The following is a 24,622-nucleotide window of genomic DNA, read 5'->3' as shown; positions in this document are numbered from 1 at the left end:
CACCTCGAAGAACCATTGGTACTGCACATGGGGAGTAACTTCCTCTTCTTCTTCAAGTATGTACCGATGGGTGTGCCACTGTAGGAGACTCCTGAGCAGCATCCCCTACGAGCGACCGGAGCCTCAGAGTCGAGTCTGTTATGGATGAGAGTACTGGGGTGCCCACTCTGGCGTCTCCAGCGGAGTCCCCCAGGGCAGCATAGTGTTCTGCAAAGGTATGTGCAGATGCCCAGGTAGCTGCTTTTCAGATTTCTGATGAATGCGACAGGCGAGGAAATCTATGTTGCAGAGTGCATGCGGATTACGGATGGAGGCGCTAAACTGCAAATCCGGTAACAGAGTTTGATACAGTTTGAGACCCATTTGGAGAGTCTTTGAGCTGAAATTGCTGTGCCCTTAGACCTATCTGTAATGGAGAGGAAGAGCCTAGGAAACTTTCTAAAAACTTTTGTCCTGTCCAAATAGAAGGCCAAGGTTCTCCCTTAGACGTAGAGGGTTGCGATGAGGATTCTCACTGTGTGAAGTCTTGGCATGGATCTGAGGATGGCTGGAGGGCCGGTTCCGTTAGAAGAAGCTTAAGTCTCAGCTCTTTATCTTATCTGGATCTGGGTTTCAATTGCTGGAGTAAACCACACTGCTGGGGAATGTGGTTTTCTCCCAGACAGTGGACATACTAAGAATGTCCATCAGTCACTGGGATAGATTCTTTGCAGCTGAGACACTTCTTGAAGCGTGATGAACCGGGCATACCCCGTCCAGGGGGTCCCCAGATAGGAGGGGGTCAAACAAAAACAAAATATTAAGATTTAAAAAAAAATAAAAGACCAAAGGAAGGACCAGACGTAAAGGAAACTCTAAGTAGTACGTGAAGTAGGGAAACGATTAGCAAGACTATAGAAGTTAACAATCTATTAACAGACACCTAGAGTGCTGCCTCTAGCCAGGGGCGGTTGAGAAGGAACGGAGGAGGGTTCGCCCATGCAACGCTGGTTAGCCTTGTGGCAGGGCACAAGGGGGGAACAACACATGTGCAGGCCGAACGGACACTGCTACCAAAATTTTCCCATCAGCTGTGCAGGGACACAAGCACACCTACAGCGGAGCACCCACGGGGCACTACTTGAAGAAGAATTGGAGTTTTATGGCTGCCTCCTCCTCACCTGTGTTCTCTGCATCTTTAGGGGCAAAACTGGAGAATGCCAGGTATTTCAGATTTCTCAGAGAGAGCATGGCAATCTCAGACAGATCCAGAAGATTCCCCCTTCTGCTCTGTAATGTGTGTATGCCCACACTCAGGCCAAGTCTATATGCAGAAATTGTAAAACTTTAACTAAAGGCATAACGTTAAACCCATTTAGTAAAACTGGTTCAGCTGTGTGTGTGGACACTCTTACATTGGTTTAGCCAGAGCGTATACTGGTTCACTCTGCACATAGGTAACCAAGGTAAAAGTGCCCATACACAAAGTAGCCTCAGTTTAACATCACATCTTTCATTTAACCTGTGCAATTTCTGTATGTTTATAAGCCCTCTATATTCTCCAGTGTTGCTTAATATATTTATTATTTACAGTAGAACCCCAGAGTTATGAACTGACTGGCCAACCACGCAGCTCATTTGGAACTTGAAGTAGGCAATCAGACAGCAGCAGAGACAAAGGGGGGGGAAAAAGCAAATACAGTACATTACTGTGTTAAAAATAAAGTACTAAAAAAATAAAGGGAATGTTTAAAAAAGGATTTGACAAGGTAAGGAAACTATTTCTGTGTTTGTTTCATTTAAATTAAGATGGTTAAAAGCAGTATTTTTCATCAACACAGTAAAGTTTCAAAGCTGTATTAAGTCAATGTTCAGTTGTAAACTTTTGAAAGAACCATGACGTTTTGTGCAGAGTTATGAACAACTGAACTCTGAGGTTCTGCAGATCTGGAAATGGGGTAGGCTCTGAGGTAGAAAAATCTGCAGATGGTTAACCTAGATAACTGTGTCAAGTCTAGAGAAGACTGTCAGAAACTTCAAAATCTAAACTAGCTGAATGGGCAACACTGATGGTAAATGAAGCCCAATGTTGATAAATGCGAACTAATTCACATTAAAGGGGAAAAAATTATCTACTTATACTCCTTACAGGGTTCTAAATTAACTGTATCAACTCAGGAAAGAGACTTGGATATCACTCTGGACAACTTAATGAAGACCTCAGCCTACAATGAAAAAAAGCGAACAAGATCAGGATGCACAACTAGTAGCATGGAGAATAAGGAAAATATTGTAATACAATTATATAAATCAGTTCCATCTCAAATTATATGGCCTTATCTAGATTATAGTGTGCAGTACTGGTCACCCCATCTCACAAAAGGTATTGCAGAATTAGAGAGTTCACAGAAGTGGCCACAAGAATGATCAAGGACACGGATACACATTCTTATGAGGGAGACTGAAAAGATTGAGATTCTTTACCTTACAAAGGAGACAAATAAAAGGGGATGTGATAAAACAGGGAATGGTATAGAAGGCAGATCAGAAACTTCAGTTCTCACTGTTTCAGAACACAAAAGAACAACAAGAGTTAATGAAACTGAAAGATGACAAATTCCAAAATGATAAAAGGAAATACTTTTTCGCACCACATGTAATGACTGTGGAACTTGATGCCATTGAGGCGAAGAATTTAATAAGGTTCAAAGAGGGATTGGACATTTATGTGGATAACAAGAATTTCCAGAGTTGTTACAGTTAATGCTAAGAAAAAATTTGGAACAGATATAAACCACATGCCTTCAGAGTTTCAGCCAGTCTCAAACTAAGGGATCAGGATGAGACCTTCATGGGGGGATATTAGCCTATATCTGCCGACTGTGGGGTTCTTCCACCTTTCTCTGAAAAATCTGGTGCTGGCAACTAACAGACACAGGATATTGGGCTAGATGGATCATGGGTCTGATCCAGTCTAGCAATTAATGTGTTCCTACTTAACAGGAGTTATTCGTACAAAAAGAGAATGCAGGCAAATTGATTTAAGTATAGGAACAAAGAGAAGACAAATCATCCTTGTACCCGATGGAAATCTCATGATTATCTGTTCTCTCAGATTACATGACTTTCTCTTTACAATATGTGGTGCTGCTGACCCCACTTCAGCCAGCTGCCAAAACACTCATCAACTCTTCATGTTTATGTTTGATATGGCTAGAAAAACCCCTCAGAAATGAAGGCGCTACAAGCAGTAAATCACAAAAAATCCTCACTTCTACCTGGGAACAGATTAAGCAAATGAGGAAACCACATGGATACACATTTCCCACCACAAACACATGTGCAATTAGAGTATTTAGTCTATGCACAAGGGAAGTCTAGCATCAAGGTCAGCAGCTCAAAAAATAACGTTACAAACTACTGAAAATCAACACACTGATTTCCATGGAGGTTGTAGAGATGTGACTAGAATGAAGCTGGTGTACTAATGTGTCTCAGCATATCAACAGAATCATTTACAAAAAGGACACTGCCAAGATAAATATACTAGGGGCCAAATGCTGATCTTAGTTACACCCCTATTTTGAGAGCTGGATGTAGATCCATCTAACTGGGGAAGAAACACTTACGCATGTCACTAAAATCTAATGCACCTTTTCCATGATTTATATTGCTTACTTTTTTGCATTCCATTCAGCCAGGATAGTTAAACTAGTAACCCTTAGCACAGGTGATGCTCTCTAGACACTGGAGGACCAACTACTGTCAAAGTTTAACTTAACTTCACTGGAAGAAAAAGGTCATGTGGTTTAGGCATTCGACTGGGAATTGTGTTCTGTTCTCACTCATTTGCAGACAACCTGTCTGATCACGAGTAAGACCACTCTCTCTCTCTCTCTCTGAGCCTAAGTATCTCATCTATAAAATGGGGATAATACTTCCTTGGCCTCATAGGTGGGTTGTGAGGATAAATTAATTTGAATGAGTGGCTCACATGCAACAGTGATGAGTGCCAGAGAAAGGCTTGCAAATAAAACTAGTAATGACCATTTTTAGCCCTTTTCATCCATAGATCTCAATGTACTTTACTATGGTGGGGAAACAGTAATCCCCATTTTACAGATGGGAACATTGAGGAATGATTCCTTCAAGGCCATTCAGTGAGTCACTGACAGATTAGGAATAGAATCCAGGTCTCCTAACTCCAGGGCTGGTGCTCGTTCCTAGCTTGCTTAATTTCACTCTCTTTCCCATCAGTTCTCAGGCACTGCTGTTGCGTTTAGGTTCATGGGGGGATGTTTACATTAAAAATACCCTGTTCTCACAGCAATCTAAAAAACCTCAAACACACTTGCATTTCTCTTCTCTTTTGATATGTTTTTGACTGCACTTCTTTGATCGAATTCCTTTTAGCTATTTATTTGATTTTAAACATTTTAACAGGCAATTGCACAGGCTAAAGGATAATATTAAGATCAATAATCTCTGCTGCATCATTCTACTCTGTTGCCATTTATTTTCATGCACCCTGAAGACTCTAGTGAGTGTGTGTTAAAGAAAACTCAGCAGACGAAGCCAGTCTCACTTTTCTCCTCCTCCTCTCCTTGGTGAGGAAGTGTTGTTTGACTGCTCATCCTGCTAGCTAACAGCTGTTTCTCATCTTTCCCAGGCTAATCTCTGAGCTGTTTCCTTATCCCCAGTAACATTCCTTCCCAGAGCACTTACGGAAGGAAGACATTTGAGGCAGAGATTTCTTTCAGCACCTCTCTTGATTTCTGAAATAGTGGATTGGTTGCCAACAAGCTGCTCTGTGCTTTTCCTGAGATCAGGATGCTCCTGCAAAAAGGAATAGGTACTACTCCTCATTGCCAGTTCTTTATCCATCTTCAGGAGAAAGACATTTTCTTCCCTGCTAAACCAAACTTTTGTCAGTAACTTGACTATGCAAGTGTTCTGGGGCCTGCCACATAATTATCTCAGATAACTTGTCACAAAGTTACTGACCCTTTAACCTCTATGTACCTAGTTCAAATCCAGCCAACCCTGGCAATGATGCGTGTGAAATGAGCTGTCGGTGCCAGTTTCTTGCACACAGGTGTTCGCTTTATATAAACTCCATTGTAACAGATCCCTTTGCTGGCACTCTGAGCAGTGTGGCCAAAAAGTAAGCCATGGAGACTTAATTACCCTCTGGACCCTAGAACAGAGTTGAAATACTCTAGTTGGGCAATGTGGCACAGCATGCATGGTCACTGCACATACTGTGCTTGTTCTGTGTATCAGGATATGACTTCAGTGTAGCACGTAGCAACTTTCACCATGCTAAATTACCTAACAAAAGGTAATGACATTAATGGGTTAAGGAAGAAAAACATGGAAACCTCAGATTGAGTATCTGAATTATCTTATACATAACAAACAACACTTGGCAAGTACAGTGCATAGTGATGTTTATCTTTGAAGTGCTTTACACATATTAAAGAATTAAACCTCATGGGATGCTAAATTAACAGATGTGGAAACATAAATTGTCCTCTTTTCACAGGTGGACTTAAAAATGACTTGCTGTAAAGCACTGGTAAGAATCAGTATCAGGAGTATGCCGCCAGCACTCCAGACTCCCAGTCCTGTGCTCAGATCACGTGAGCACCCTGCTTCTTTCCCCCAGCCCTATGCAGTACCTGGCAGTGGCATCGTGAATATTGGAGTTCTTGTTGTCCGACATGCTATCCTCTCTCGTGATCTAAAAGGAAATGAACATGAAAATAAGTTTCCAAAATTTAATTCCATCTTTATGTCATGTTAGAGATTCATGGGAAAATCTGGAGTATCCCTTTTCAAAGGGAGAGTGCGCCATGTGTCTGCTATTCAAACAAAGCAGAGTCAATTATTTTTTTCTCATGAAAACCTCAGTGCTAATGCAAAACAATCCAGCCAGGTCCTCCAAGAAACAATTATCATTACTTAATACATCTACTAGCACTAGAAGCACCAAGCTTGTTCAGATCCTTATCTCTGTTGAAAGGAAAAGCTGGAATATGCTGAGAGGGACCCCATTAAGACCCAAGACCAGCAAAATAGTCAGTGTATCTCCCTCTGAAGGACGGAGGGCAGTTCTACTCTGCCACTGTTTGACCCCCTAGTTAGACAGAGCCTTCATACCTAAAGACTAGTCCCATACAGCAGCCTCTCCAGGACAGCGGAGTATCAAGAGAGTCAAACTCAATGCAGAGGGTTATGCCTTGGGGCTTGTTGATGGTGTCCCCTCTCGCCAGTCCTAAGGGGAACACCTGAGAATGGCATAATCCTTCTGAGCAAAGTATGTACCTTGGGCACTGCCTCTGCCTGGGCCTTCAGGATGTTGCTCTTTATGTCTGCAGGAAGATGCTGTGATGTTGTTACTGGGCTCTCAATTGCGTTATTAAGACACTTATCTGTCAACTTCACCACCTCATCCTAGAAATGGAAAATGTTCATTAGGAGCATCCCCTCCATGACAAAACCTGGGCTGGGCTGAGTCCATAAACATCAACACAAAATGCTAAGCAGCAAGGCTTCAGTGGGGGAAAAATATCAGAAAAGGTGAATATTCAAAGAACGGAGAAACAATTTCTGACTTTGTTTTTAAACTTGATTGAATAATAGTAGTTAAAGGGTTAACTAGCAAGGGTCTGATCCTACACAGCACAGGGGCTGAGTGTTGCATTTAACGCAAGGCAAGATGCAGTATGCAAGAAGTGGACAGCATGGGACTCTGATCCCGCAATAATGAGCGAACTGCTGCAAGGCCACATAGTTACACCTCCTGACTAATAACAGCAGTGAGACTTCAGGGGAGCACTGAGTGAAGTTCTTCATTACCGTGTCTCATCAGTCGCATTTATTAGCCCCACCCAGCTCTTCTCCACCTTGCCCAGGTGAATAAGGGAGTAGGTGCATAATGGGGGTGTTAGACTTACCTACTGCTCAGTGCAGATGATTGTGCCGGGTGCTTAGACTTACTTGTGTTATGTGCAGTGTCCATTTGCCTTGTGGAGCAGAGCCCTTGTGCACAATACTGGACAGTACACAAGGACATGAAGGATCAAGGCCTTGGTGCTTACAAAACGCTCTCAAGACTAAATGTGCTAACTATTCTAAATCCTATCATTAGAGAAATGATGCATTTTACTAATAGCATCTTGGCACAGATATGTTTCTACAACCCTGTGTGCATAATGCTTTGTACGAATATAAAGGCTTTTGAAAACCAGGAGCTAAGAATTTACATGAGCAATGCACAACTTTCCACACCATGTCACTCTGGTGAGTGTAACCATATGGAATTACTCACCTAGCAACCGGATGGGGTTTTTAATACAGTTTTAAATCCTATTAATGTAAACAATGAGGTACCTACCATCTTAAATTAATTTATTCCAAGTAGGCAGCTGAACATTTGCTCTCAAATGCAGCTTCAAGAGATTTTTTTTTCCTTAGACCCCAGTAGTATATTAGACTAAACAGCCAGACATATAATGCTCTCACAATACTTTTCCCACTAAATTACTTCAGAAGTAAATTATTAGTCAGACGCACACTGAGATCAGTCAAAATCTGCAATATCTATTCTACAATGGTTTTGGGTTTTCTGGTTATATGTACTATTTTTCTTAACTGCAAAGTATTAATCAAGTTTTCAGTCTCTGCTAACTGCTATGTTATTAGTGACAGATGCTAATCAGCTGAGTGGAAACTAAACCTTTTGACCCTTCTCTTCAGGGTGCGACTCAGCAGGGGAAGTTCCAGAGCCCTACATTCCTCACTTAAGTCACTTGATAAGCAAGACTGATTCTTCTTCTGCAAATCTTCTCCCCCTACAGTGCTCAACGTATTGCCAAAATACTGCAGCCCTTAAACACAGGAGAAATCCCACTGAAGCCAGAGGAGCTGTTGGTGTGCACAGAAAGGGCAGTATTTAGCGGAAAGCGTTTTTTTTTTTTTAAACTATCCATGCTCCTCACCAAAGCCCACAAGAGAAGGGTAACCCCTTCACTGCTGACTGACATCCCCCCTTCACTCTTAATCCTTTCCATTAACTGGAATGACAAGTGAGGAAGATTTTCAGTGAGAGCTGCTGGATGTTCAGCTCTTTTGAGAATCAGGCCACTTATTTAAGTGTCTAAGTATGGATTTATAAGTCTAACTTTAGGCACACAGATTTAAAAATATTGGCCTAAGTCAGCAATACCCAAAGGCAAAAGTTGGTCCAATCTTAAAGGGCCTCTGTCAATGTAAAATAGGCTGTTTTTAATTGTTGCCAATAATTTTTTTTTGGGGGGGGGGGAAGAGGGAAGACACATTCACTCTAAATATATGAAATGCTAATAAAAATATTTAGTGGATGGTTTGTAACTTTATGGAATAGTTTAACAAAAACAAGATTTTTATTGTACCAAATCATTAACCCTCCCCATTAATTCTCCCCATATCCTTGAGATCTATCCTTCCCTTCTCAGTGTTTCCATCTCTCTACATCTTCCCTACTGTCCACTCTTGCTGAGTGCTACATGGAGGGCCAAGGGAAAAAAAGTTAGAATATTCAGATATTTGCAGCATCTTTATGTAATTTTCCAGCCCTAGTTAGAGTGTTTTGTGGATACAACAGTCAATATTTGACAGGAGAAGCGAGTAAAAGAATCACACATATGGTCATTGTACTGACTACTCCACTGCTTTGATTTCAACAGAATAAAGTCTCTAATAAATGTCATTCCAACCTTATTGCTGTGGAATATCCTTACAAATTAATCCAACCACACCGGGTTTCAGAGTTAACATCCCACTCAAAAGAACAGGAGACATTTCTGATCTCTCTGAGCTAACGATTAAGGGCCAAATTTTCGAAAGTGCATATTGTCTACAAATGGGGCCAGATGTTCTGACATGCCCAGCATCCAGCAGCTCCTATTGTTTTTAGAAGGATCTGCTTCATGTTGAGCACTCATAATGCTTAAATCAGAGCTGAGCTCTTTTCAAAATCTGGCCCCGAGTATGTCTGCAGACTCACTACATCTTCTCTGCACTGGTTCACATTTAGAAGGTTATTGCTGCAACCAGATTGTTCTATAAATGAAAGCTTTACATTCTGCAGAAAACATTGGAATTACAAAAAATCTAGAGACTCTCAATAGGTATTACAGTATGGAATTTCTACAATTCATTGTTCCAGTAGTGCTACCAGGAACTTTGATTATTAAAACTAAAAATATATATACATATTATTTACTTTTCACTATTCTGTGGTTTATTTTTGTTGCAGTTTCCTCAGTATGGACAGTGAATCTAGCCCAATCACTTTCAATCTTCTTTACCACCAGTTTCACTTTCTGGTTCTCATGCAGTAGCCTGTGTTTAGGTTCCCAACATTGTAGGGGAAATATTTAAATAAAAACTTATTTTTTTCTTTTAATGCCAAGAAAACATTTCTATTCAGATTAACATACATCTCCCTGCGCCAGTTTTATTTTGTGTTACAGGAAAGGGAAGAGTAGAGAAATCAGAAATGGTGGGGGGATAAAATATTTGGCACATGACACCAACTCACAATATCTAAATTACATGACATTTAATTTGGGTAGTTGGCAAAGATATCTAACTCTGCAGGTTTCTAGATATCCCAGGTCCATGGCAGTTCTCACTGTTCCTGCCTAGTGGAATAAGCCTAGACTGTTCATTAGTAGGTATCTGATCTATACAGCGTATCTATAGTACATCAAATTACATCTGAAAACTATACAAACACTGCAATGTAATGACAGAGGGAGAGATCTTCAAAGGCACAAATGAGAATTAGGAAACTAAATCCCATTGACTCTGAATGAGAGTTTGGCATTTACTTGTCTTTGGTGCCTTTGAAAATCTCCCAGAGCCTGGTACATCCACACTGTCAAGTCACTTTTCCACTTTTCTTCATGATAATTTAAAAAGCACAAGACTAAGAAAACCAAAAAAACACCCTTAGGAGTAAAAACATTAATCAGGAACTAGGGCTAGGTTTCATTGTTCATTTCATTCTAGAAGCTGATGAAAGTGTATTTAAGAACGAATTGTCTCCTTTGTTAGGCTCCTGAGATTTGGCCAATGTGCTAGTCAAAAGCTTAGGAATGACAAAGTTACATGCTTCCATTCAAACAAAGTTTGGCAGTGAGCAGCTAGAAAACTCCAGCGGCCAACTTGGAAGAATAAAGCCATTCATTCCACATTTGCAAATTCTCATTCAAGAGATTCTGTTCTTTCTAAGGGGATGGATAGATTGGTAGATATTTCCCTACCAAAGAACCAATCAAAAGTGGATGTAAATCTAGAATTCTCTAGAGATGATTCTGAGATACAAGCTCTGATCTTTACAGAAGAACGTTCAAGTTTTTCATCTAACAGAGTTGATGAACCACTGGCATTTGGAAAAGTTATTTTGCTCACTGGTGCAAGACACAGCTTTGCTTTCACAATCAGAGAACTAATGACCCATTCTGCTGGCAGTGCAATTTGTTATGCTTCTTACAACCTCTTGCCTTGTACATTCCAGCATGCTACAACAAAACTGGAGATATTTTATATATTATTACAAAGAGAAAAAGACATAGCATGCTGAAATTAACAAGCAAAAACACAGAAAGAGAAATAGCTGGGATAATAAAATAATCAAAAATACAGTTAACTTCAAAATTTTACTTAAATTATTTCTCTTTATAGTGTGGCAGTTTATAACTAGTCTGATGGGAACAGGTACCACAAGCCTGTCTCACATGAGCAGACTAGATAACAATGGGACTGCTTGCAGGATCAGGTCCATAATTTCTACATATGCATTTTGTAATAGATTTTAAATTAAAAAGGGGGCAACTCCCAAACTGGTTTTAACTACTGTTCTTTGGTCACTGTTTTGGGGATCATTTCATGAGAAACATTTGATCTACAAACTGACACCCTCTAAATGACCTTGAAATTTCTGTCCAGCTCAAAATTGACCTCCTCAAACAATCTCTAGCTCTTTTTATTTTTAACAATCATTCTCAAATTACCACTTGCTTAGGCTGGCTCTACACTGCCACTTTTCGCGCTAAAACTTTTTTCGTTCAGGGGAGTGAAAAAACACCACCCTGAGCGACAAAAGTTTTAGCTCTGAAAAGTGCCATTATAGACAGCACTTTATCACTGGGAGCCGCGCTCCTGGCGACAAAGCTACCTCCGCTAGTTAGGGGGTTGTTTGTTTTTATCGCTGGGAGAGCTCTCTCCCCCCGGGGAGTGCTGCCACGGTTGCACTGTAACGTGGGTAGCGTAGGCATACCCTTAGAGTCAGCATAGCTTGAAAAGCTTTAGTCAAACAACTTTCTCCTTTTCTACCAGAGGAAAAATACTAATTCAAATAGAGTTTACACCCTACATTTTCACAATAATCAGTTTTAGAATGTCATCCGCAGGTCCTTACTGATAGGTGTCTTTGCCTACAAAACTAAGTAGTCGTAGTATAATTAATCCTTAATTATCTAGGCCTCAACTGTGCAAAACGCCGTTATCTAAACCGCAACATGTTGCCCAATATCTAGTAAACTGAAAATTCTTTTGATTATCCAGAACTTCCATTATCGAAAGTTATTCAAGTGTCCTGTGTGATATCTGCATAATCAGGGCTGTACAGTACAGGCATCTGTTTGTTAGATTAGCTCATTATAGGAGTCTCAGTGTGTTTAGTTTACCTTAGCCACAATTTAACACTATGAACAGAGGATTTCATTCTATTCTCTCTCGATTTAATCTTCACAATTGTTTCCCTCTTTATTTAAAGCCAACAGGGAGATGAAGAAGTCAAGAGAGTCTGAAATAAATTGTGTTCATTTGCTTTTGTTTACATTCGGCATAACAAGACCCAAAGGCTACCCACTAATCTTCTTAGAGACTTGGTAATCTTTGTAATGCAGTCACCAAACAGAAAGGTACACAAGGCATCCCAGTTGTCAGCCCTTAAAGGAGACATGAACACAATACCCAGTAGCTATGAGCATGCAGAAGCAACGGCCTTTTCTCAAAATAAGGAGGAAATGTAGGAATGGGCTCAGCAGTCACGCAAGTCAACCTACACATGCACTTCTCCAAACCTTTAATAGATCCTGATCCACTTTAACTGAAAGAGAAAACCCCCTTGACTTCAATGGGAGGTATATCCAACCTTTAGCCCTCCTGGGCTAATGCTGTGATGCAGTCTGTGTTGTTTTGCCTTCTCTTCCTATTCAAAATACAAGTATCCTGGGTTTGTAACATGGGGGGAGAGGACTGAGTTGCTTTTAACCAGATTGCGTTGTAGCAGCATCTGGAGGGAAAACTAACCCAAATTCTTGGGAAATAACAACGGACTCGTAGGGCTGTTATGGGAAAAGGATGAGATGCCAGACATGTCACCCTTAATTCTACGTGATGTTTGTTTATAAATACTTTTTATTAGGCTAATACTTTATAGACCAGGGCCCCATGCCCTGCCCCCCATAGCACCTTTTCTCATATTTGCTTGAAGGGAACTACTGATATTAATGAATTAAGATGCACAACTCCCCTGTAAGGAAAATAAGCACGGTGAAACCTGCACTAAATATCCAAAGGACTGATAAATATAGGTTATTTAACAGAAGTGGTCTCCCAACAAAGAAACAGTTATTATCCCCATGTAATAATAATACTTATTTTTTGCAGAGGGTGAACATGAGATGCATGGGGTAAAATCCTGACTCTACTAAAATCAATGAGAGTTTTGCCAGGGAATTTAAGTAACTTTTGTTATAATGCATGCTTTATTGTGTATTGGATTGACAAATATATTGGAAACAATAAAATAGACTAAAAGATAAAAAAAAAAAAACCTCTCCCCCTCCTCTGTTCTTGTATGAAATTGAGTAGTGCACTAGATTGTGCACCATTTGCATACATGGGAGTTGGGATTTTCACGAGTGCCTGGACACCTACTAGGCACCTACCTACATATTTAGGCATTTACAAAACCTTTGTAAATCTGGTCCTTAGCTAATTTCCAGCAGAAATTATTCACTTACCATGCAAAAGATTCTATAGAACAAAGTATATGCATTTGATTTGCTTGTGTCTCTAACATCATTTATAGACATTTTCAAACAGCCTGCAAGTGGGACATGCTAACCAGAAAGCAAAAGGGCTCTCAAAATCATCACAACACACTCAGTAACTTTCAGGAATGCAACCAGAGTACCTGTTTATTAATATTGATGTTTATGTTAGAACGGGGCGCTGACATCGGGCTGGGTTCTGTCTCCAGATGTTTCAGTTTCAACGTGTCTTCAAATGCTGAAAAAGATGGCAGAGACAACCTAAGGCCCTGTTAGTGCAGCTATGGGGTTATTTGGCATTTCAAATTTACCCTTCCTGACCACGAATTAGCAGAAGATCAAGCTATCTGGGCCAGTATGAAATAAAGCTGCTTGTTCACACTTGAGCAATTTAACTTCCATGGATTGGTCTGTATGCACTGAATCCAAAAGAGAGGGAGTCTTGTACTAGTACGAAGTTCAATACAAGTGTGGGAAGGTAAGTGAATCTGTGTCTCAGGAATTATTTGCAAGTACGAAAGTAGCTCCTCAGAAGAGAGTGCATTTATACCATTTATGGGTTATCTCACATATTCTGTAAAGAACCATTATACTTTCTCTTGGTTCCGCACTCATACATACTTGATTTGAGAAATAAATTGCTCCCAGCCAAAACCACTAACTGTCAAGCCCTGCCTGGCTCTGTTGTCCTAAACAGTCACAGTAACGTTTATATGCTGCCACAGAGTTATTCAGGACAAAAGACAACAACACAGTTTTAAAAAAAAAATCAGAGTTACTCTCTGTAAAGTGATAGTCTACTACCCAGCTTGCTGATTGTGCTATCATGCATGCTCCAGCAGGCTGGATTACTGGAGGAGCAGAGATGAAGCATGCAGGTCAGCTAGATTTTAGGCAGCTGTGGTGGTGCTATATCTTCAGCCTGGCATTCTTTCTGCTCTGCAATGGGGAATTCAAACCCTACTTGGGGAAAATTATTTTGTTTGCAAAAGTCTGTTAGCAGCTGGTTTGTGGGTTCCCCTATTACCACCACAGAGAGTGGATGAGACATCAATGAGTGGAGTGTGAAGGCTGCTCCCAACAAGTAAAAAGAAACACACCAGGGGGCAGTAATGATGGATGCCCACAACTGCAATAGGAATAGAACAGGAAAGGAGTGTGTGATGTGGTCATGTGGAAAATTTCCTTTTCAGCGGAAGGGAGCTGGAGCACCCATGTCTCCACAACACCGTGTCTTGTGAACAGTGGGTGAGGCTAGAGAAGAAAGATGGGCAGCAGTTAGGGTGCTAGCCTGAGACTCAGCAGATCCAGGTTCAAACTCCCTGCTGAGCCACAGACTTCCTGTGAAACCTTGGACAAGTCATTTAATCTGTTTGTGCCTCAGTTCCCTATCTGTAAAACAGGGATAACAGTGCTTCTCTACCTCACAGAGGTTTTGGGAGGACAAATACATTGAAAATGTGAGGTACTGAGACACTAAGGTAACGGGAGCTATTTAAGTATCTAAGAAAGATAGATAGTCTATAGATACACCAGTAGGAATACCACGATGCTAGTAGTGACAGCTTAGATCACGTACTAGCAGGATTATAAGCCTTGATGCAATCAGCACACAATATGGTTGGAAATGCAGGCTATGGAAAACATAACACTACTATTTGTGCTGTTTCTGAATCCTGAAACGTATTTTTACTGGAATCACCAATATAGTTATATAGCATGTTCTATCTACCAAGACCTTTTGCCAGTATTGTCAGTGATACTTAATTTTCTTTTCTGAACTACAGTACAGTATTGCTGTGTGCTATTAAAACAGCTCCTATATTATATTCAGGAGGTGGCTGTATTTCAGTGCTGAGCAAAGTGAGCCGTATACATGTAGTCTGTCATATCTGTAGAGTCTTTTGGGATTTTGGACGAAAAATACTCAGTCATCACAATAATTCCATTATCATGTACCACTGTTTCTATATGGAATGATAACGGCAATGATTCAGGAAATTTCCTTACCAGCAGGATCTGTTTTTTCAGCAGCTGTCTCCTTTGTGCCAGGAGGAACAAAGCTAAGATCTGTCTCTTCTGGAACTCCTGCTGTCAAACTAGCAACAGGCAGGCCTGTTGCTTCATCAATGCAAGTCTCCAGCAACTCCTTGCTGTCTAGTAAATCAACAATCAGAGGCATGCTGCAAAAGTAGGAAGATGGACAGAGACAGGTAGAATCATTTCAGAAAAGTGACAACACAAGGCAAGGATTTAAAAAATGCAACCTCAGGTAAAAAAGCAGGTCACTTTCCTTTTCCTGTTGTTTTCAAGCACCCATGCACATTCTTTAAAAATTGTTTCAGATAACAAGTTTACACTGGTTTCCAAAGGAATTTAAAAATCTACAAGCTAGATACCTTGAAGAACGAGCTTCAAAACTCAGGACAGGTCCATATATCTCCACTTCTTCTGCTGTATGAAAAATCAGTTCATAGTAGAGGAAAAATTCTCTGTGGAGTGTGATCATCAGCACAGCATGACCAGACTGGAAGCAAAAAGTGTCTTCAAACAACCTCACTGGAGTCTTTGCATGCAAACATAGCAAATGGGAACGGCTGCGCTGTGTGACACCTTTACTTCTTAAAATACTCAAACAGCTAATCCAAATCCTTCCCGGCTAAGGGGGAGTTGGAACCCGAATCAAGATCTGGATCCAAACTTTGTAAAGCAGATCTATCCATTGTTGTAAAGGTGGACAAGCAACTATGTAAATTTAGCTTTGGTCAAATCCTTCAGTACTTTTTAATACAAATTTAAAACAAAGATAGAATGTATCCCTTTGCAAAAAAAAAGCTTTCCCCCATTTTTTTATTATTTACATGGCACTTTACAGAACAAAGATGGATTCCCCTCCCCAGAAGAGCTCAGAATCTAAATTAAGGCCAGAATGCCACAGGGAGAGGATGAGGAAAGGGAAAGACAAGGGCAAAGGCAGTAAGACTACTCTCTGTGTCCAAGGATCTAAAGGCATTTTGATAGACTCACAGCACCTCTGCAAGGTAGATATTATTTATTCTCATTTTGCAGATGGGTATTGAGATTAGAGCCTGCTTTTCAAAGACGGGCATGTACAATTGTGTGTTCCAAATCTGTGTGTGGAAGCACCACATCTGCTCATGGAAACCAAATCAGCACTCATGTGGCCAGTCAGAAGTACAGTGGTTGCCATAAAAGAGTAAATATTTTCCAACAGATACCACACCTTGGGATCTGAGATACCACAGATTGCCCTATGCTTTGAATTGGAAATAATGGTGGCATGCCAGATGTAACATCTGGTCATTGTCTTCATCTTTAATTCCCACCCATCAGCACAAATGCGATGATGGGGCCAAATGAAGTCTGTCCGTCACTTTCTATCTTGTGCCAGTTTCATTAATCTTTAAACCTTTTTGTTCTATGCCATTCTTCAATGACATTCAAATCATCCTCGGTCTTCCTCTATTTCTAGTTCCTTGCACTCTGGTATGTATCACCCTGGATGACATTATTTCTGTGTCCATTCTTGACACAAATCCAAACAATTGCAGTAATCTTTCTTGAATCTTCGGTAAGTGTTATTTCTTGCCCTAGCCATTTCCTATCTCATTTTTTATTTTCTGCAGTCTTGAAACTCTCAGTATCCCCTGAGCCAGTTCATTTCTCCAGCCAAAATCTTCCATTCATTGCCTTTCCTCATACTCCAGCATTCCAACTCATACAGCAGTATTGGCATGACAGTTGTCTCATATACACTAATTTTTGTTTTTCTCAAAATGTCTTTATTCTTCCAGAACTTGCTGAATTTTCCAAATGGAATAGCAGCTAGTCTGACTCCTCTTATGTCATTTTCACCATTTTCATCCTTCAATACTAGTCCTCCAAAGTACACACATTTTTCCACTTGTTCTAGTCTTTGTCTCAGAGTTTGATCTTTACCTCTTTCTCTTTTCTTCCAAATGCCATGTTTTTTGTCTTCTCCACGCTGATCTTCAATCTAAATTTTCTACTTTCCTGGTCTACCTCATCATTATTCTCTGTAAATCCTCCTTGGTCAATGCTGAGAGGTCAATATCATCTGTGAATTTCAGATTATGCACTGTCCTACCCCATAACGTGACTGCTCCCATTTCACCTCTCAGTGCTACAGCCATTATTGGGTCTAGTACCAAGCTGAACAAATCTGGTAATAGCGTGCATCCTTGTTTCACTCCTACAGTTGTCCGGAACCATTCCATCAGTTTGTCTACTCCCACCACTCTCACTGACTTGCCGTAATGAATTTTTCAGGAACACCATACATTATCATAGCATTTGGCAGAAAGGATTATAGCAAGTTATCAAAAACCTGATGTATTAGTTCTCGTATCTTGCAAATAAAACCCATGTCAAATTTCTCTTCACATATTCTTCAGCTTATTTACACTGCTTGCTTATCCAGTTGTTTTTGGGTCTCTTTGCTTTCTATTTGATCTCTATTGAACTCAGATCTTTCATCCTCCTTTTTATTATACTTCAGCTTCCTACGCTTGTCACTTGACTGGCACACTTCATCTGTTACCCACCTTGATTTGTGTGGTTTGGCTTTGTGGCCCAACACAATTTCAGTCTGAGCATTGATCTGCTAAACCTAGGGTTGTGAGTTCAATCCTTGAGGGTGCCATTTAGGGATCTGGGGCAAAAATTGGGGACTGGTCCTGCTTTGAGAAGGGGGTTGGACTAGATGATCTCCTGAGGTCCCTTCCAAACCTGATATTCTGTGATTCTATGCATGGGGAGATGTCAATCACAATCAGGGGACCGAGGCTCAGCAGACATGCAAGCAAGCAAATGAGAGAGACTGTCCCTCTGTCTTGCTATTGCTGCACGCCCAGTGTGGAGGGGCAGGGGCTTCAGGGTATTTGGAGGCAGGAATAAGGCAGGCTCTGTTCCTGCAGGCAGAGCATAATGTAGCAGCCTGCCTAGTGAATTGTTCCCATTCTTAGTGAACTCCCCCAAGATCATAGAACAGGTGTAAAAGTTTTAAGGCTCCCTTTACATGGCCAGAGTGGTGTAAAGGAGCCTTATTGTAAATGACAGTATGGCCTTATAAATACTTACAGTGCTTCAGTGATTAGAACTGGTCTAAATTTTTGGACTGAAAAATTTTCCTTTCAAAACATGCTCCATGCACTGTTTATTACTGACCTTTCTGTGAGTTTGATTCCCCAGCCCTTATTTGCTCTTCAGTTGCCCAGGATTAACACTGAGCATATAGTGGCATATATTTGTTGACTAATAACTACAAATAAAGGGTCAAACCTAGCTACTATTACTATTAGACAAGGGGATCTTGGGATTTCCTCCAATGCTCTCCACTCCCATTCTCCATCCATTGTATTGTAGTTTAATAAATTATCAAAATAATTGAAATTGGCATGATTATTTTGACATATAAAATATGCAGAATTTTAAAATATTGTGCACAGAATTTTAAATTTTTGGCATAGAATTCCCCCAGGAGTATCGGTTGTAGCATTTCATATTTCTTTTTGCCTGTTAAATATATTGATAGCAATGTATGCCACAAAATATACAAAGTTTGTAATGTAACTAAAATAAAGTTACAGAGAGAACCTATGCTTTTGAAATTTCCTAATTCTGAATGTTTGATTTCTCAACAGCCACACCAACAGGGTGGCCATCCCCTTTAAAGGGCCAACCAATCTGGTTCAATTATCAGACCCAACTGAGAAGGGTTCAGATCCTATAAAGGGCTGAGAGCTCAAATGAGAGGAGGTGCAGGAGGGAGACAGGTTCCAGCAATAGTCTCAGAAGCAGGGGGATTGAAGGAAGGTCCTCCTTTTAGCGCTGAAGGGGAAAAGCCCATGGGAGCTGTAGCCTACAGTGGGCAAAGGAACTACTTTTCATTTTGGAGTTTTTAGTTTTAGGAGTAGAACTATGCTCAGAAAGAGACTTGAGCATGGCAGTGAATCCTTCCTGGGATGCTCAGAAGATACAACCTGACTGAATAAACCGAGACCACAGCTAGCCAGCCTAAAGCCAGACCAGGTAGGTAGCACTGTTGCACACTGCAAAACACTAGCATTAATGCGACCTACCAAAACAATTAACTAAACTCAAACATTCTGCGGCCAGGCTTATGTCAAAGCAGTGGTTGCTGCTGCTCGGGAGTGACTGGGAACTGACAGAGCACTTGTAGCAGGAGTGGAGAAAGAGAGATGGGACTGGGTTCCCTACCTCCTCTGGACCCAACACGTAACCCAGTGACCCACGTCCACGCTGGGGGCACAAGGGCCAGGCTGGGGTGCTGGGCCCAGCAGCCCATTTCTCTCTTCTCGCTCCAGTGGCACCAGATGAGGATGGAGTTTCCTTAATTAAAAAAAAAAAAAAAAAGGGGGGGGGGGGGGAGGGTTGAGAGTACACCAGGCAAGGCTTCCCCTAATAACTGCACCCCCACCGCAAGCAATCTTTTCATAGGCTCCTTCCCATTAACAACTCCCAAGACCCAGCTCTTCATTCCCCCGCTGGGAAAACAGCCTTATCTTGATGCCAGTTGATGTAGTTAGCTCTGTAGTGCAAGAGGAAGCTGTCTGTGCTGTGGTACTCAAGGTTCACACCGTGATGATGTGAGAGGGGTGGGTTGTTACAGTTGCACACAATAGAATGGGTTGTTTTGGGTTTTTTTAAATCTTTTTCCTTTAAGAAATCATGGAAAATAACATGCAAAAATGTTAAAAGAACATTATTTAGATTGCACAGTCAAGCACTTGAAAGTTAGGAATTGCCAGATTTGCAGTGGCTTAATTCAGCCCTCTTGTGTGTCCTGCCTATGCACTGAAAGATCTGCTGTGGAAAAATTATTATATCAATGCGCAATTCCTAACTGGGTCATAATGCATATGCACAAGTGAGCCAAATTAAGGTTGCACAGACCACCTTAATTCTGACATTTCTTAGCTTCGTGTGCTTGACTTTGCAACTTAAATAATATTCGTTTGATGTAGTTTTTGTATATCATACATTAAGAAGTTGAGTATCTTTTTTACTTCTTTCATTTTTGGTTATTAGAAGGTGACCTGCAAAAGGAAGGCGGAAGAAATAGGTTTGTGACCTTTTTAAAGATTTTACAAAGAAATGGAAGGTGTTTAGAAAAACTAAGGAAGGCCGTTCTTAGCATTCCTAGATTTCTAAAGTGAAAGCAGAAAAAGGGCTTGGGAACATGTTTCAAACGTGGATTGCAAGCTCTCTGTTATTTAACAAGTAGGGTGTCAGAATGTTTTCACCCATGTGTTTGTAGAGGGACTGACAAAATCTGGACTTTTCTGAAGGCAACTCCCAAGCTGTTTTAACGTTATGAGCAATTCATTATTATTTCCAACACTGACTGTGTATTACAGGCTGGCATCTGTTACGAGGGGAGAGAAGCTTCTTAGGAACAGGTGCGGGTTGCAATGGAGAGATGAATGTTGTGTGGTCAGTCACCATTAAACCATGTGGTAATACTTCTGGGTGTTTCCACAAGGCAGGGGTAGTGTAGAGGAGGACAGTTGCTAATAAAGATTTAATACAAATGCATATCCCAGAATCGTTCAGCCACTTGAATAGATTGGTACTGACTAATGGAGGAGTCGGCTATCGTGTTGTATACATTCCAGGCTAAAAGATATTTTCCTGGAAGGGAAATATGAGCCAGGGGACTGGAAATAGGATACAGAACCTTTTACTTTTAACTCACCAGTTCAAATTCATCCATGCCGATAGTCACCAATGGCACAATTTTTAAGAGTGCTGAACATTTGCACCTCCCACTGCAGTTAATGACAAACATTGCACTTGCCAGACTGAATCAGACCTGCGGGACTGTCTAAGCCATTTCTCCAGTCTGACAATGGACAGCACTAGATGAGTCAGAAGAAGGTGCAAGAAATTCTGCAGTAGGTTGTAAACGTCTGATAATTTGTCCCCCATGAGATTCTCCTCCTACCCCCTTTAGTGAGGTTGGCTTAAACTGATGTCTGAGGTTTATTCTCTCTTCCAAATTATCTTGTGGTTTAGCATTTAATGTAACAATTCTGGATATTCTTGTAGCGGGTACTCAGCTCCTTCGAAAAACATTAGGCAACGTGTTACCACCAACTAACGTGGCCAAGGTGACCATTAACAGTTTTCAGTTCTCAGTCAGCTAGCTTGGGTCCTCAGTCTTCTGTAGCTTACCCTTACGGAAATCAGGAGTAACGCCACTGAATTACACCAGTGTAAATACAGTGACAGAGGAGCATTAGATCCTTAGGAAGCAAGTGAAATTCAAACCCAGCTGGCAATAATATGTAACATATACAGTGCTAAAAAAAAAAAATTCATTTCCAGGCTAGTCCATTCCAGTATAACCACTAGCCGGAGTTGACTTTTCACATTTGAATGAGCTGAGCTGTCCTTCCACATCAAGGTTTATCTAATGAATATGCCAACCAAGCTTTATCGATAGCGCTGCGGTAACACAATAGCCACCCAACGTGCCTTATACCACAGCCCACTAGAAGATGTAGTCAATTTCTTCATTCACAGAATCATAGAATATCAGGGTTGGAAGGGATCTCAGGAGGCCCGACTGCTCTCTGCCATCTGGATTTCAGTCAGTATCTGCAGTAACCACAACCACCTCCATGTTTACCTTGGAGCTAAACACAGGCTCTTGGATAACATATGGAATAAGTATAAAGCCATTATGAACATTTTAATAAAATAAGTATTTATCATTGTGACAAAGATCCAAAAATATTTTCAAAAAGTCGGATGTTTTGCCATGCCATGCCATTACACACACACACACACACACACACACACACACACACACCCGTTCTCTCTGGTGAGTTCTTTCTCTCTCTGTCACTCATGGAATATTTAGCTGGTAGGTAGAGTACTGTACCTGCTCGGTATAACAGATTTCATTTTTAAGTTTTTCTAGTACTTCTGAAATACAGAAACTAACACAGAAAAGTACTTTTGCTTTAATAAGAAAACTTTTGTCTGAACCTACCACCACCAAACGCACAAATAAACCTACCTAAAAGGAGAATGAAGCTACTCTGGTCACCTCTGCTCACCTTATGGATCATTTATACACAGCGATCCTATCCTTTTTTTAATACAATGGTAAATGGAAACTTAAATTTCATCAGTAATCTGATTTTATCTACACTACTGCCAAAATATCTATGGAGAAATTGCAATTATGTCCTGACTATACCTACTTTGTTAGCACCTTCCACGTGCTAAACATTTGAAAGATAAAATTTGCTTTTAAAACCTTAAATTTGCAATTAGCAATTTGAAAATTATTCAGAGAACTGACTCGACCAAACACGTTCAGCAACACAGACACTTTCTACTCTTAAAGCTGAATGGTGGAGAATTTTTAAAAGACCTTTGTACCCATTTTTCCATTTGATTTTGGACAAGAGGTAGAGAGCATTACTGTTCTTAAACTAACTTGAGAGAGTTCCCCTTCAAGAATTGTAGCCTTGACCTTTGAACCAACAGTCATCTCCATGAATCATTTGGTAGAATGGGTGGTCTTCAAGCAGCCTGCACCATCTCATCTGGAGCACAGCGGCAGGGACCGGACAAAAGCACAGAGGAAACAGCGTCACAGCTTTGCATTTTGATATATGTTTTAGAGAAATTGTATCTTTTTCCAGGCTAAGCTATAGGTTTGATGGTAAGACTTGTTCGAAGCCTGGGACCAGTTTGTCAGTTTTTAAAAACCTGAGTGGTCTCTGACTCTGGATAGAGTCAATAAGACCACATACATGAGGAAAGGGTGCAGTATCAGGTCCTCACTGCTGCATGTCACACATAATTCTATTATTGTTTTCAGGTAAGGGGCGGGGGGGGGCATTTAATAATGCATATGGTTTCTGTAAACCCAGATGAGTTTGGGATACGCTCTGCAGATTTCTGGAAATATTGACACCCCCTTAAAGCTAAAATCATTATCTGGAAGGGTCTAGTGTGACTTCTGAGACTCCAAACTGGACTAGCATCAGGCCATAAAACCAATGAAGTTAGAGCAGGCCCAAGATTCTCAATAAGCCAGTGAACTGGGTTATTGGTTCAGATGTCAGTGAGTGACTTTTTTAAGAAGAAGTGTATTTCCTAATTGCAAGACCACAAACAATGGAAGGCCCATTGCAATTTTTAGGGGGAAAATGTCCTCTTTTGGCAGGATGGAAACACAGAGGCATCTATAGACCTTGTAGCTTGGCAAACTCCCTTTAGACCAAAGATGTTTGTATGGCACGACTTTCAGAGCCCATATATCCTATTCCTAAATCAGGTGAGAGGGGTGTAGCAGAGCTGTGGGTAGAGACAATGGCCAAATAGGAAAGAAAATCTGTGATCTAACGTGATAGTATATTGTATTGACGACTATGAATGTGGAGCAAGTTTACACATACAGCGCTGCAGTGCGTAGCGAAGACACAACCTACACCAATGGGAGAGCTTCTCCCGTCGGCATTGGTATCCCACTTCCCCAAGAGGCGTAGCTCTGTTGACAAGAGAAGCCCTCCTGTTGACACATTGCTGTCTACATCAGGATTTCAGGCGGTACAACTGCATCGCTCAGGGCTGTGGATTTTTCACACCTCTGAGTGACTCAGTTATACCAACATAAGTCTATGTGTAAACCAACCTAAGATCAATCTCTCACTCTCTCCCCCACACACGTGAGTGTCTCTTACTTCAGACTATTCAAAATGTTTCTGTTAATGAAGTAAACTCACTCTGACAATTTCAGACACTAAAAAGATATATTCCCATAGTTAGACTATTTCCCAAACTATTACTTCAAACCAGTTATTTTAGTAACAATAACAAAAATACTAGGGAGCTAAAAACACACATTGCAAACGGTTTTCTGGAATAGCAGGAATAGTGTTTACCCAAACTGGGGTGGAATGTTGCTAGGAGGACACTGACAACAGGCACACAGGATCGTGCCTTTGGTTCAGTGCATTGAGAACCGAGTTGTTCTTAAGTGTACATATAGATATGGACCGAGCTGTTCCACTAATAGGTCTTAAAACCTTCCCTACAGTGAAAACCGGGGAAGAAACATGGTTTCCCTATACAAGCAACCAAGACAGCCTTCAAAAATATATTCTCCCTGCCTCCTTCCCCATCCCCCGCAATTCTACTCTGTACCCCTTTTCAGGGGCTCTGGTTTGGTTTGTTTTTTTTTAAATAAAATAATTTCATTTAATTTCCAAGAAACATTTTCAAGTAAAATAACTACAGAACTTGTTACCAACAGACTTAGAGTGGTTGAACTGCAAGTCACCCATTTCTCCCACGCTTTTTAAAACAAACTATTATGGTGCAAAAGGAAGGGCAGTTATACACCAATGATGGTCCTCTGATTTAGTTCAATTCCTGAAATCTCACTTAATACCACAGGTGCAATACCCAGTTTTGTTATAGATGCAAACTCCTACAGGGGTCCTCAG

The 24,622-nt window shown here is 40.8% G+C and overlaps 1 protein-coding gene across 2 annotated transcripts in view; it reads right to left on the bottom strand.

Moving 5' to 3' along the window:
- The window catches only part of LOC140895430 (band 4.1-like protein 5), a 59,350-nt gene extending 34,831 nt beyond the window's left edge, over positions 1-24,519 (bottom strand). The window contains exons 1-6 of one of the 2 annotated variants that reach the window (XM_073305059.2): positions 19,353-24,519; positions 15,491-15,618; positions 15,102-15,274; positions 13,235-13,329; positions 6,307-6,435; positions 5,661-5,722 (exon numbers count right to left, since the gene is read on the bottom strand). In XM_073305059.2, coding sequence (XP_073161160.1) covers positions 5,661-5,722; positions 6,307-6,435; positions 13,235-13,329; positions 15,102-15,274; positions 15,491-15,600 — 569 coding nt within the window. In that variant the 5' untranslated portion in view covers positions 15,601-15,618; positions 19,353-24,519. The remainder of the gene's footprint in view (positions 1-5,660; positions 5,723-6,306; positions 6,436-13,234; positions 13,330-15,101; positions 15,275-15,490; positions 15,619-19,352) is intronic. The other variant, XM_073305061.2, reaches the window with a different exon arrangement.
- Positions 24,520-24,622: the final 103 nt, after the last annotated feature.

The sequence above is a fragment of the Lepidochelys kempii genome, chromosome 11 (genome assembly GCF_965140285.1).
Source record: "Lepidochelys kempii isolate rLepKem1 chromosome 11, rLepKem1.hap1, whole genome shotgun sequence".
Classification (NCBI taxonomy): domain Eukaryota; kingdom Metazoa; phylum Chordata; order Testudines; family Cheloniidae; genus Lepidochelys; species Lepidochelys kempii.
The sequence above is the reverse complement of the archived record's forward strand: the minus strand, read 5'-3'. Positions and strand labels throughout refer to the sequence as shown.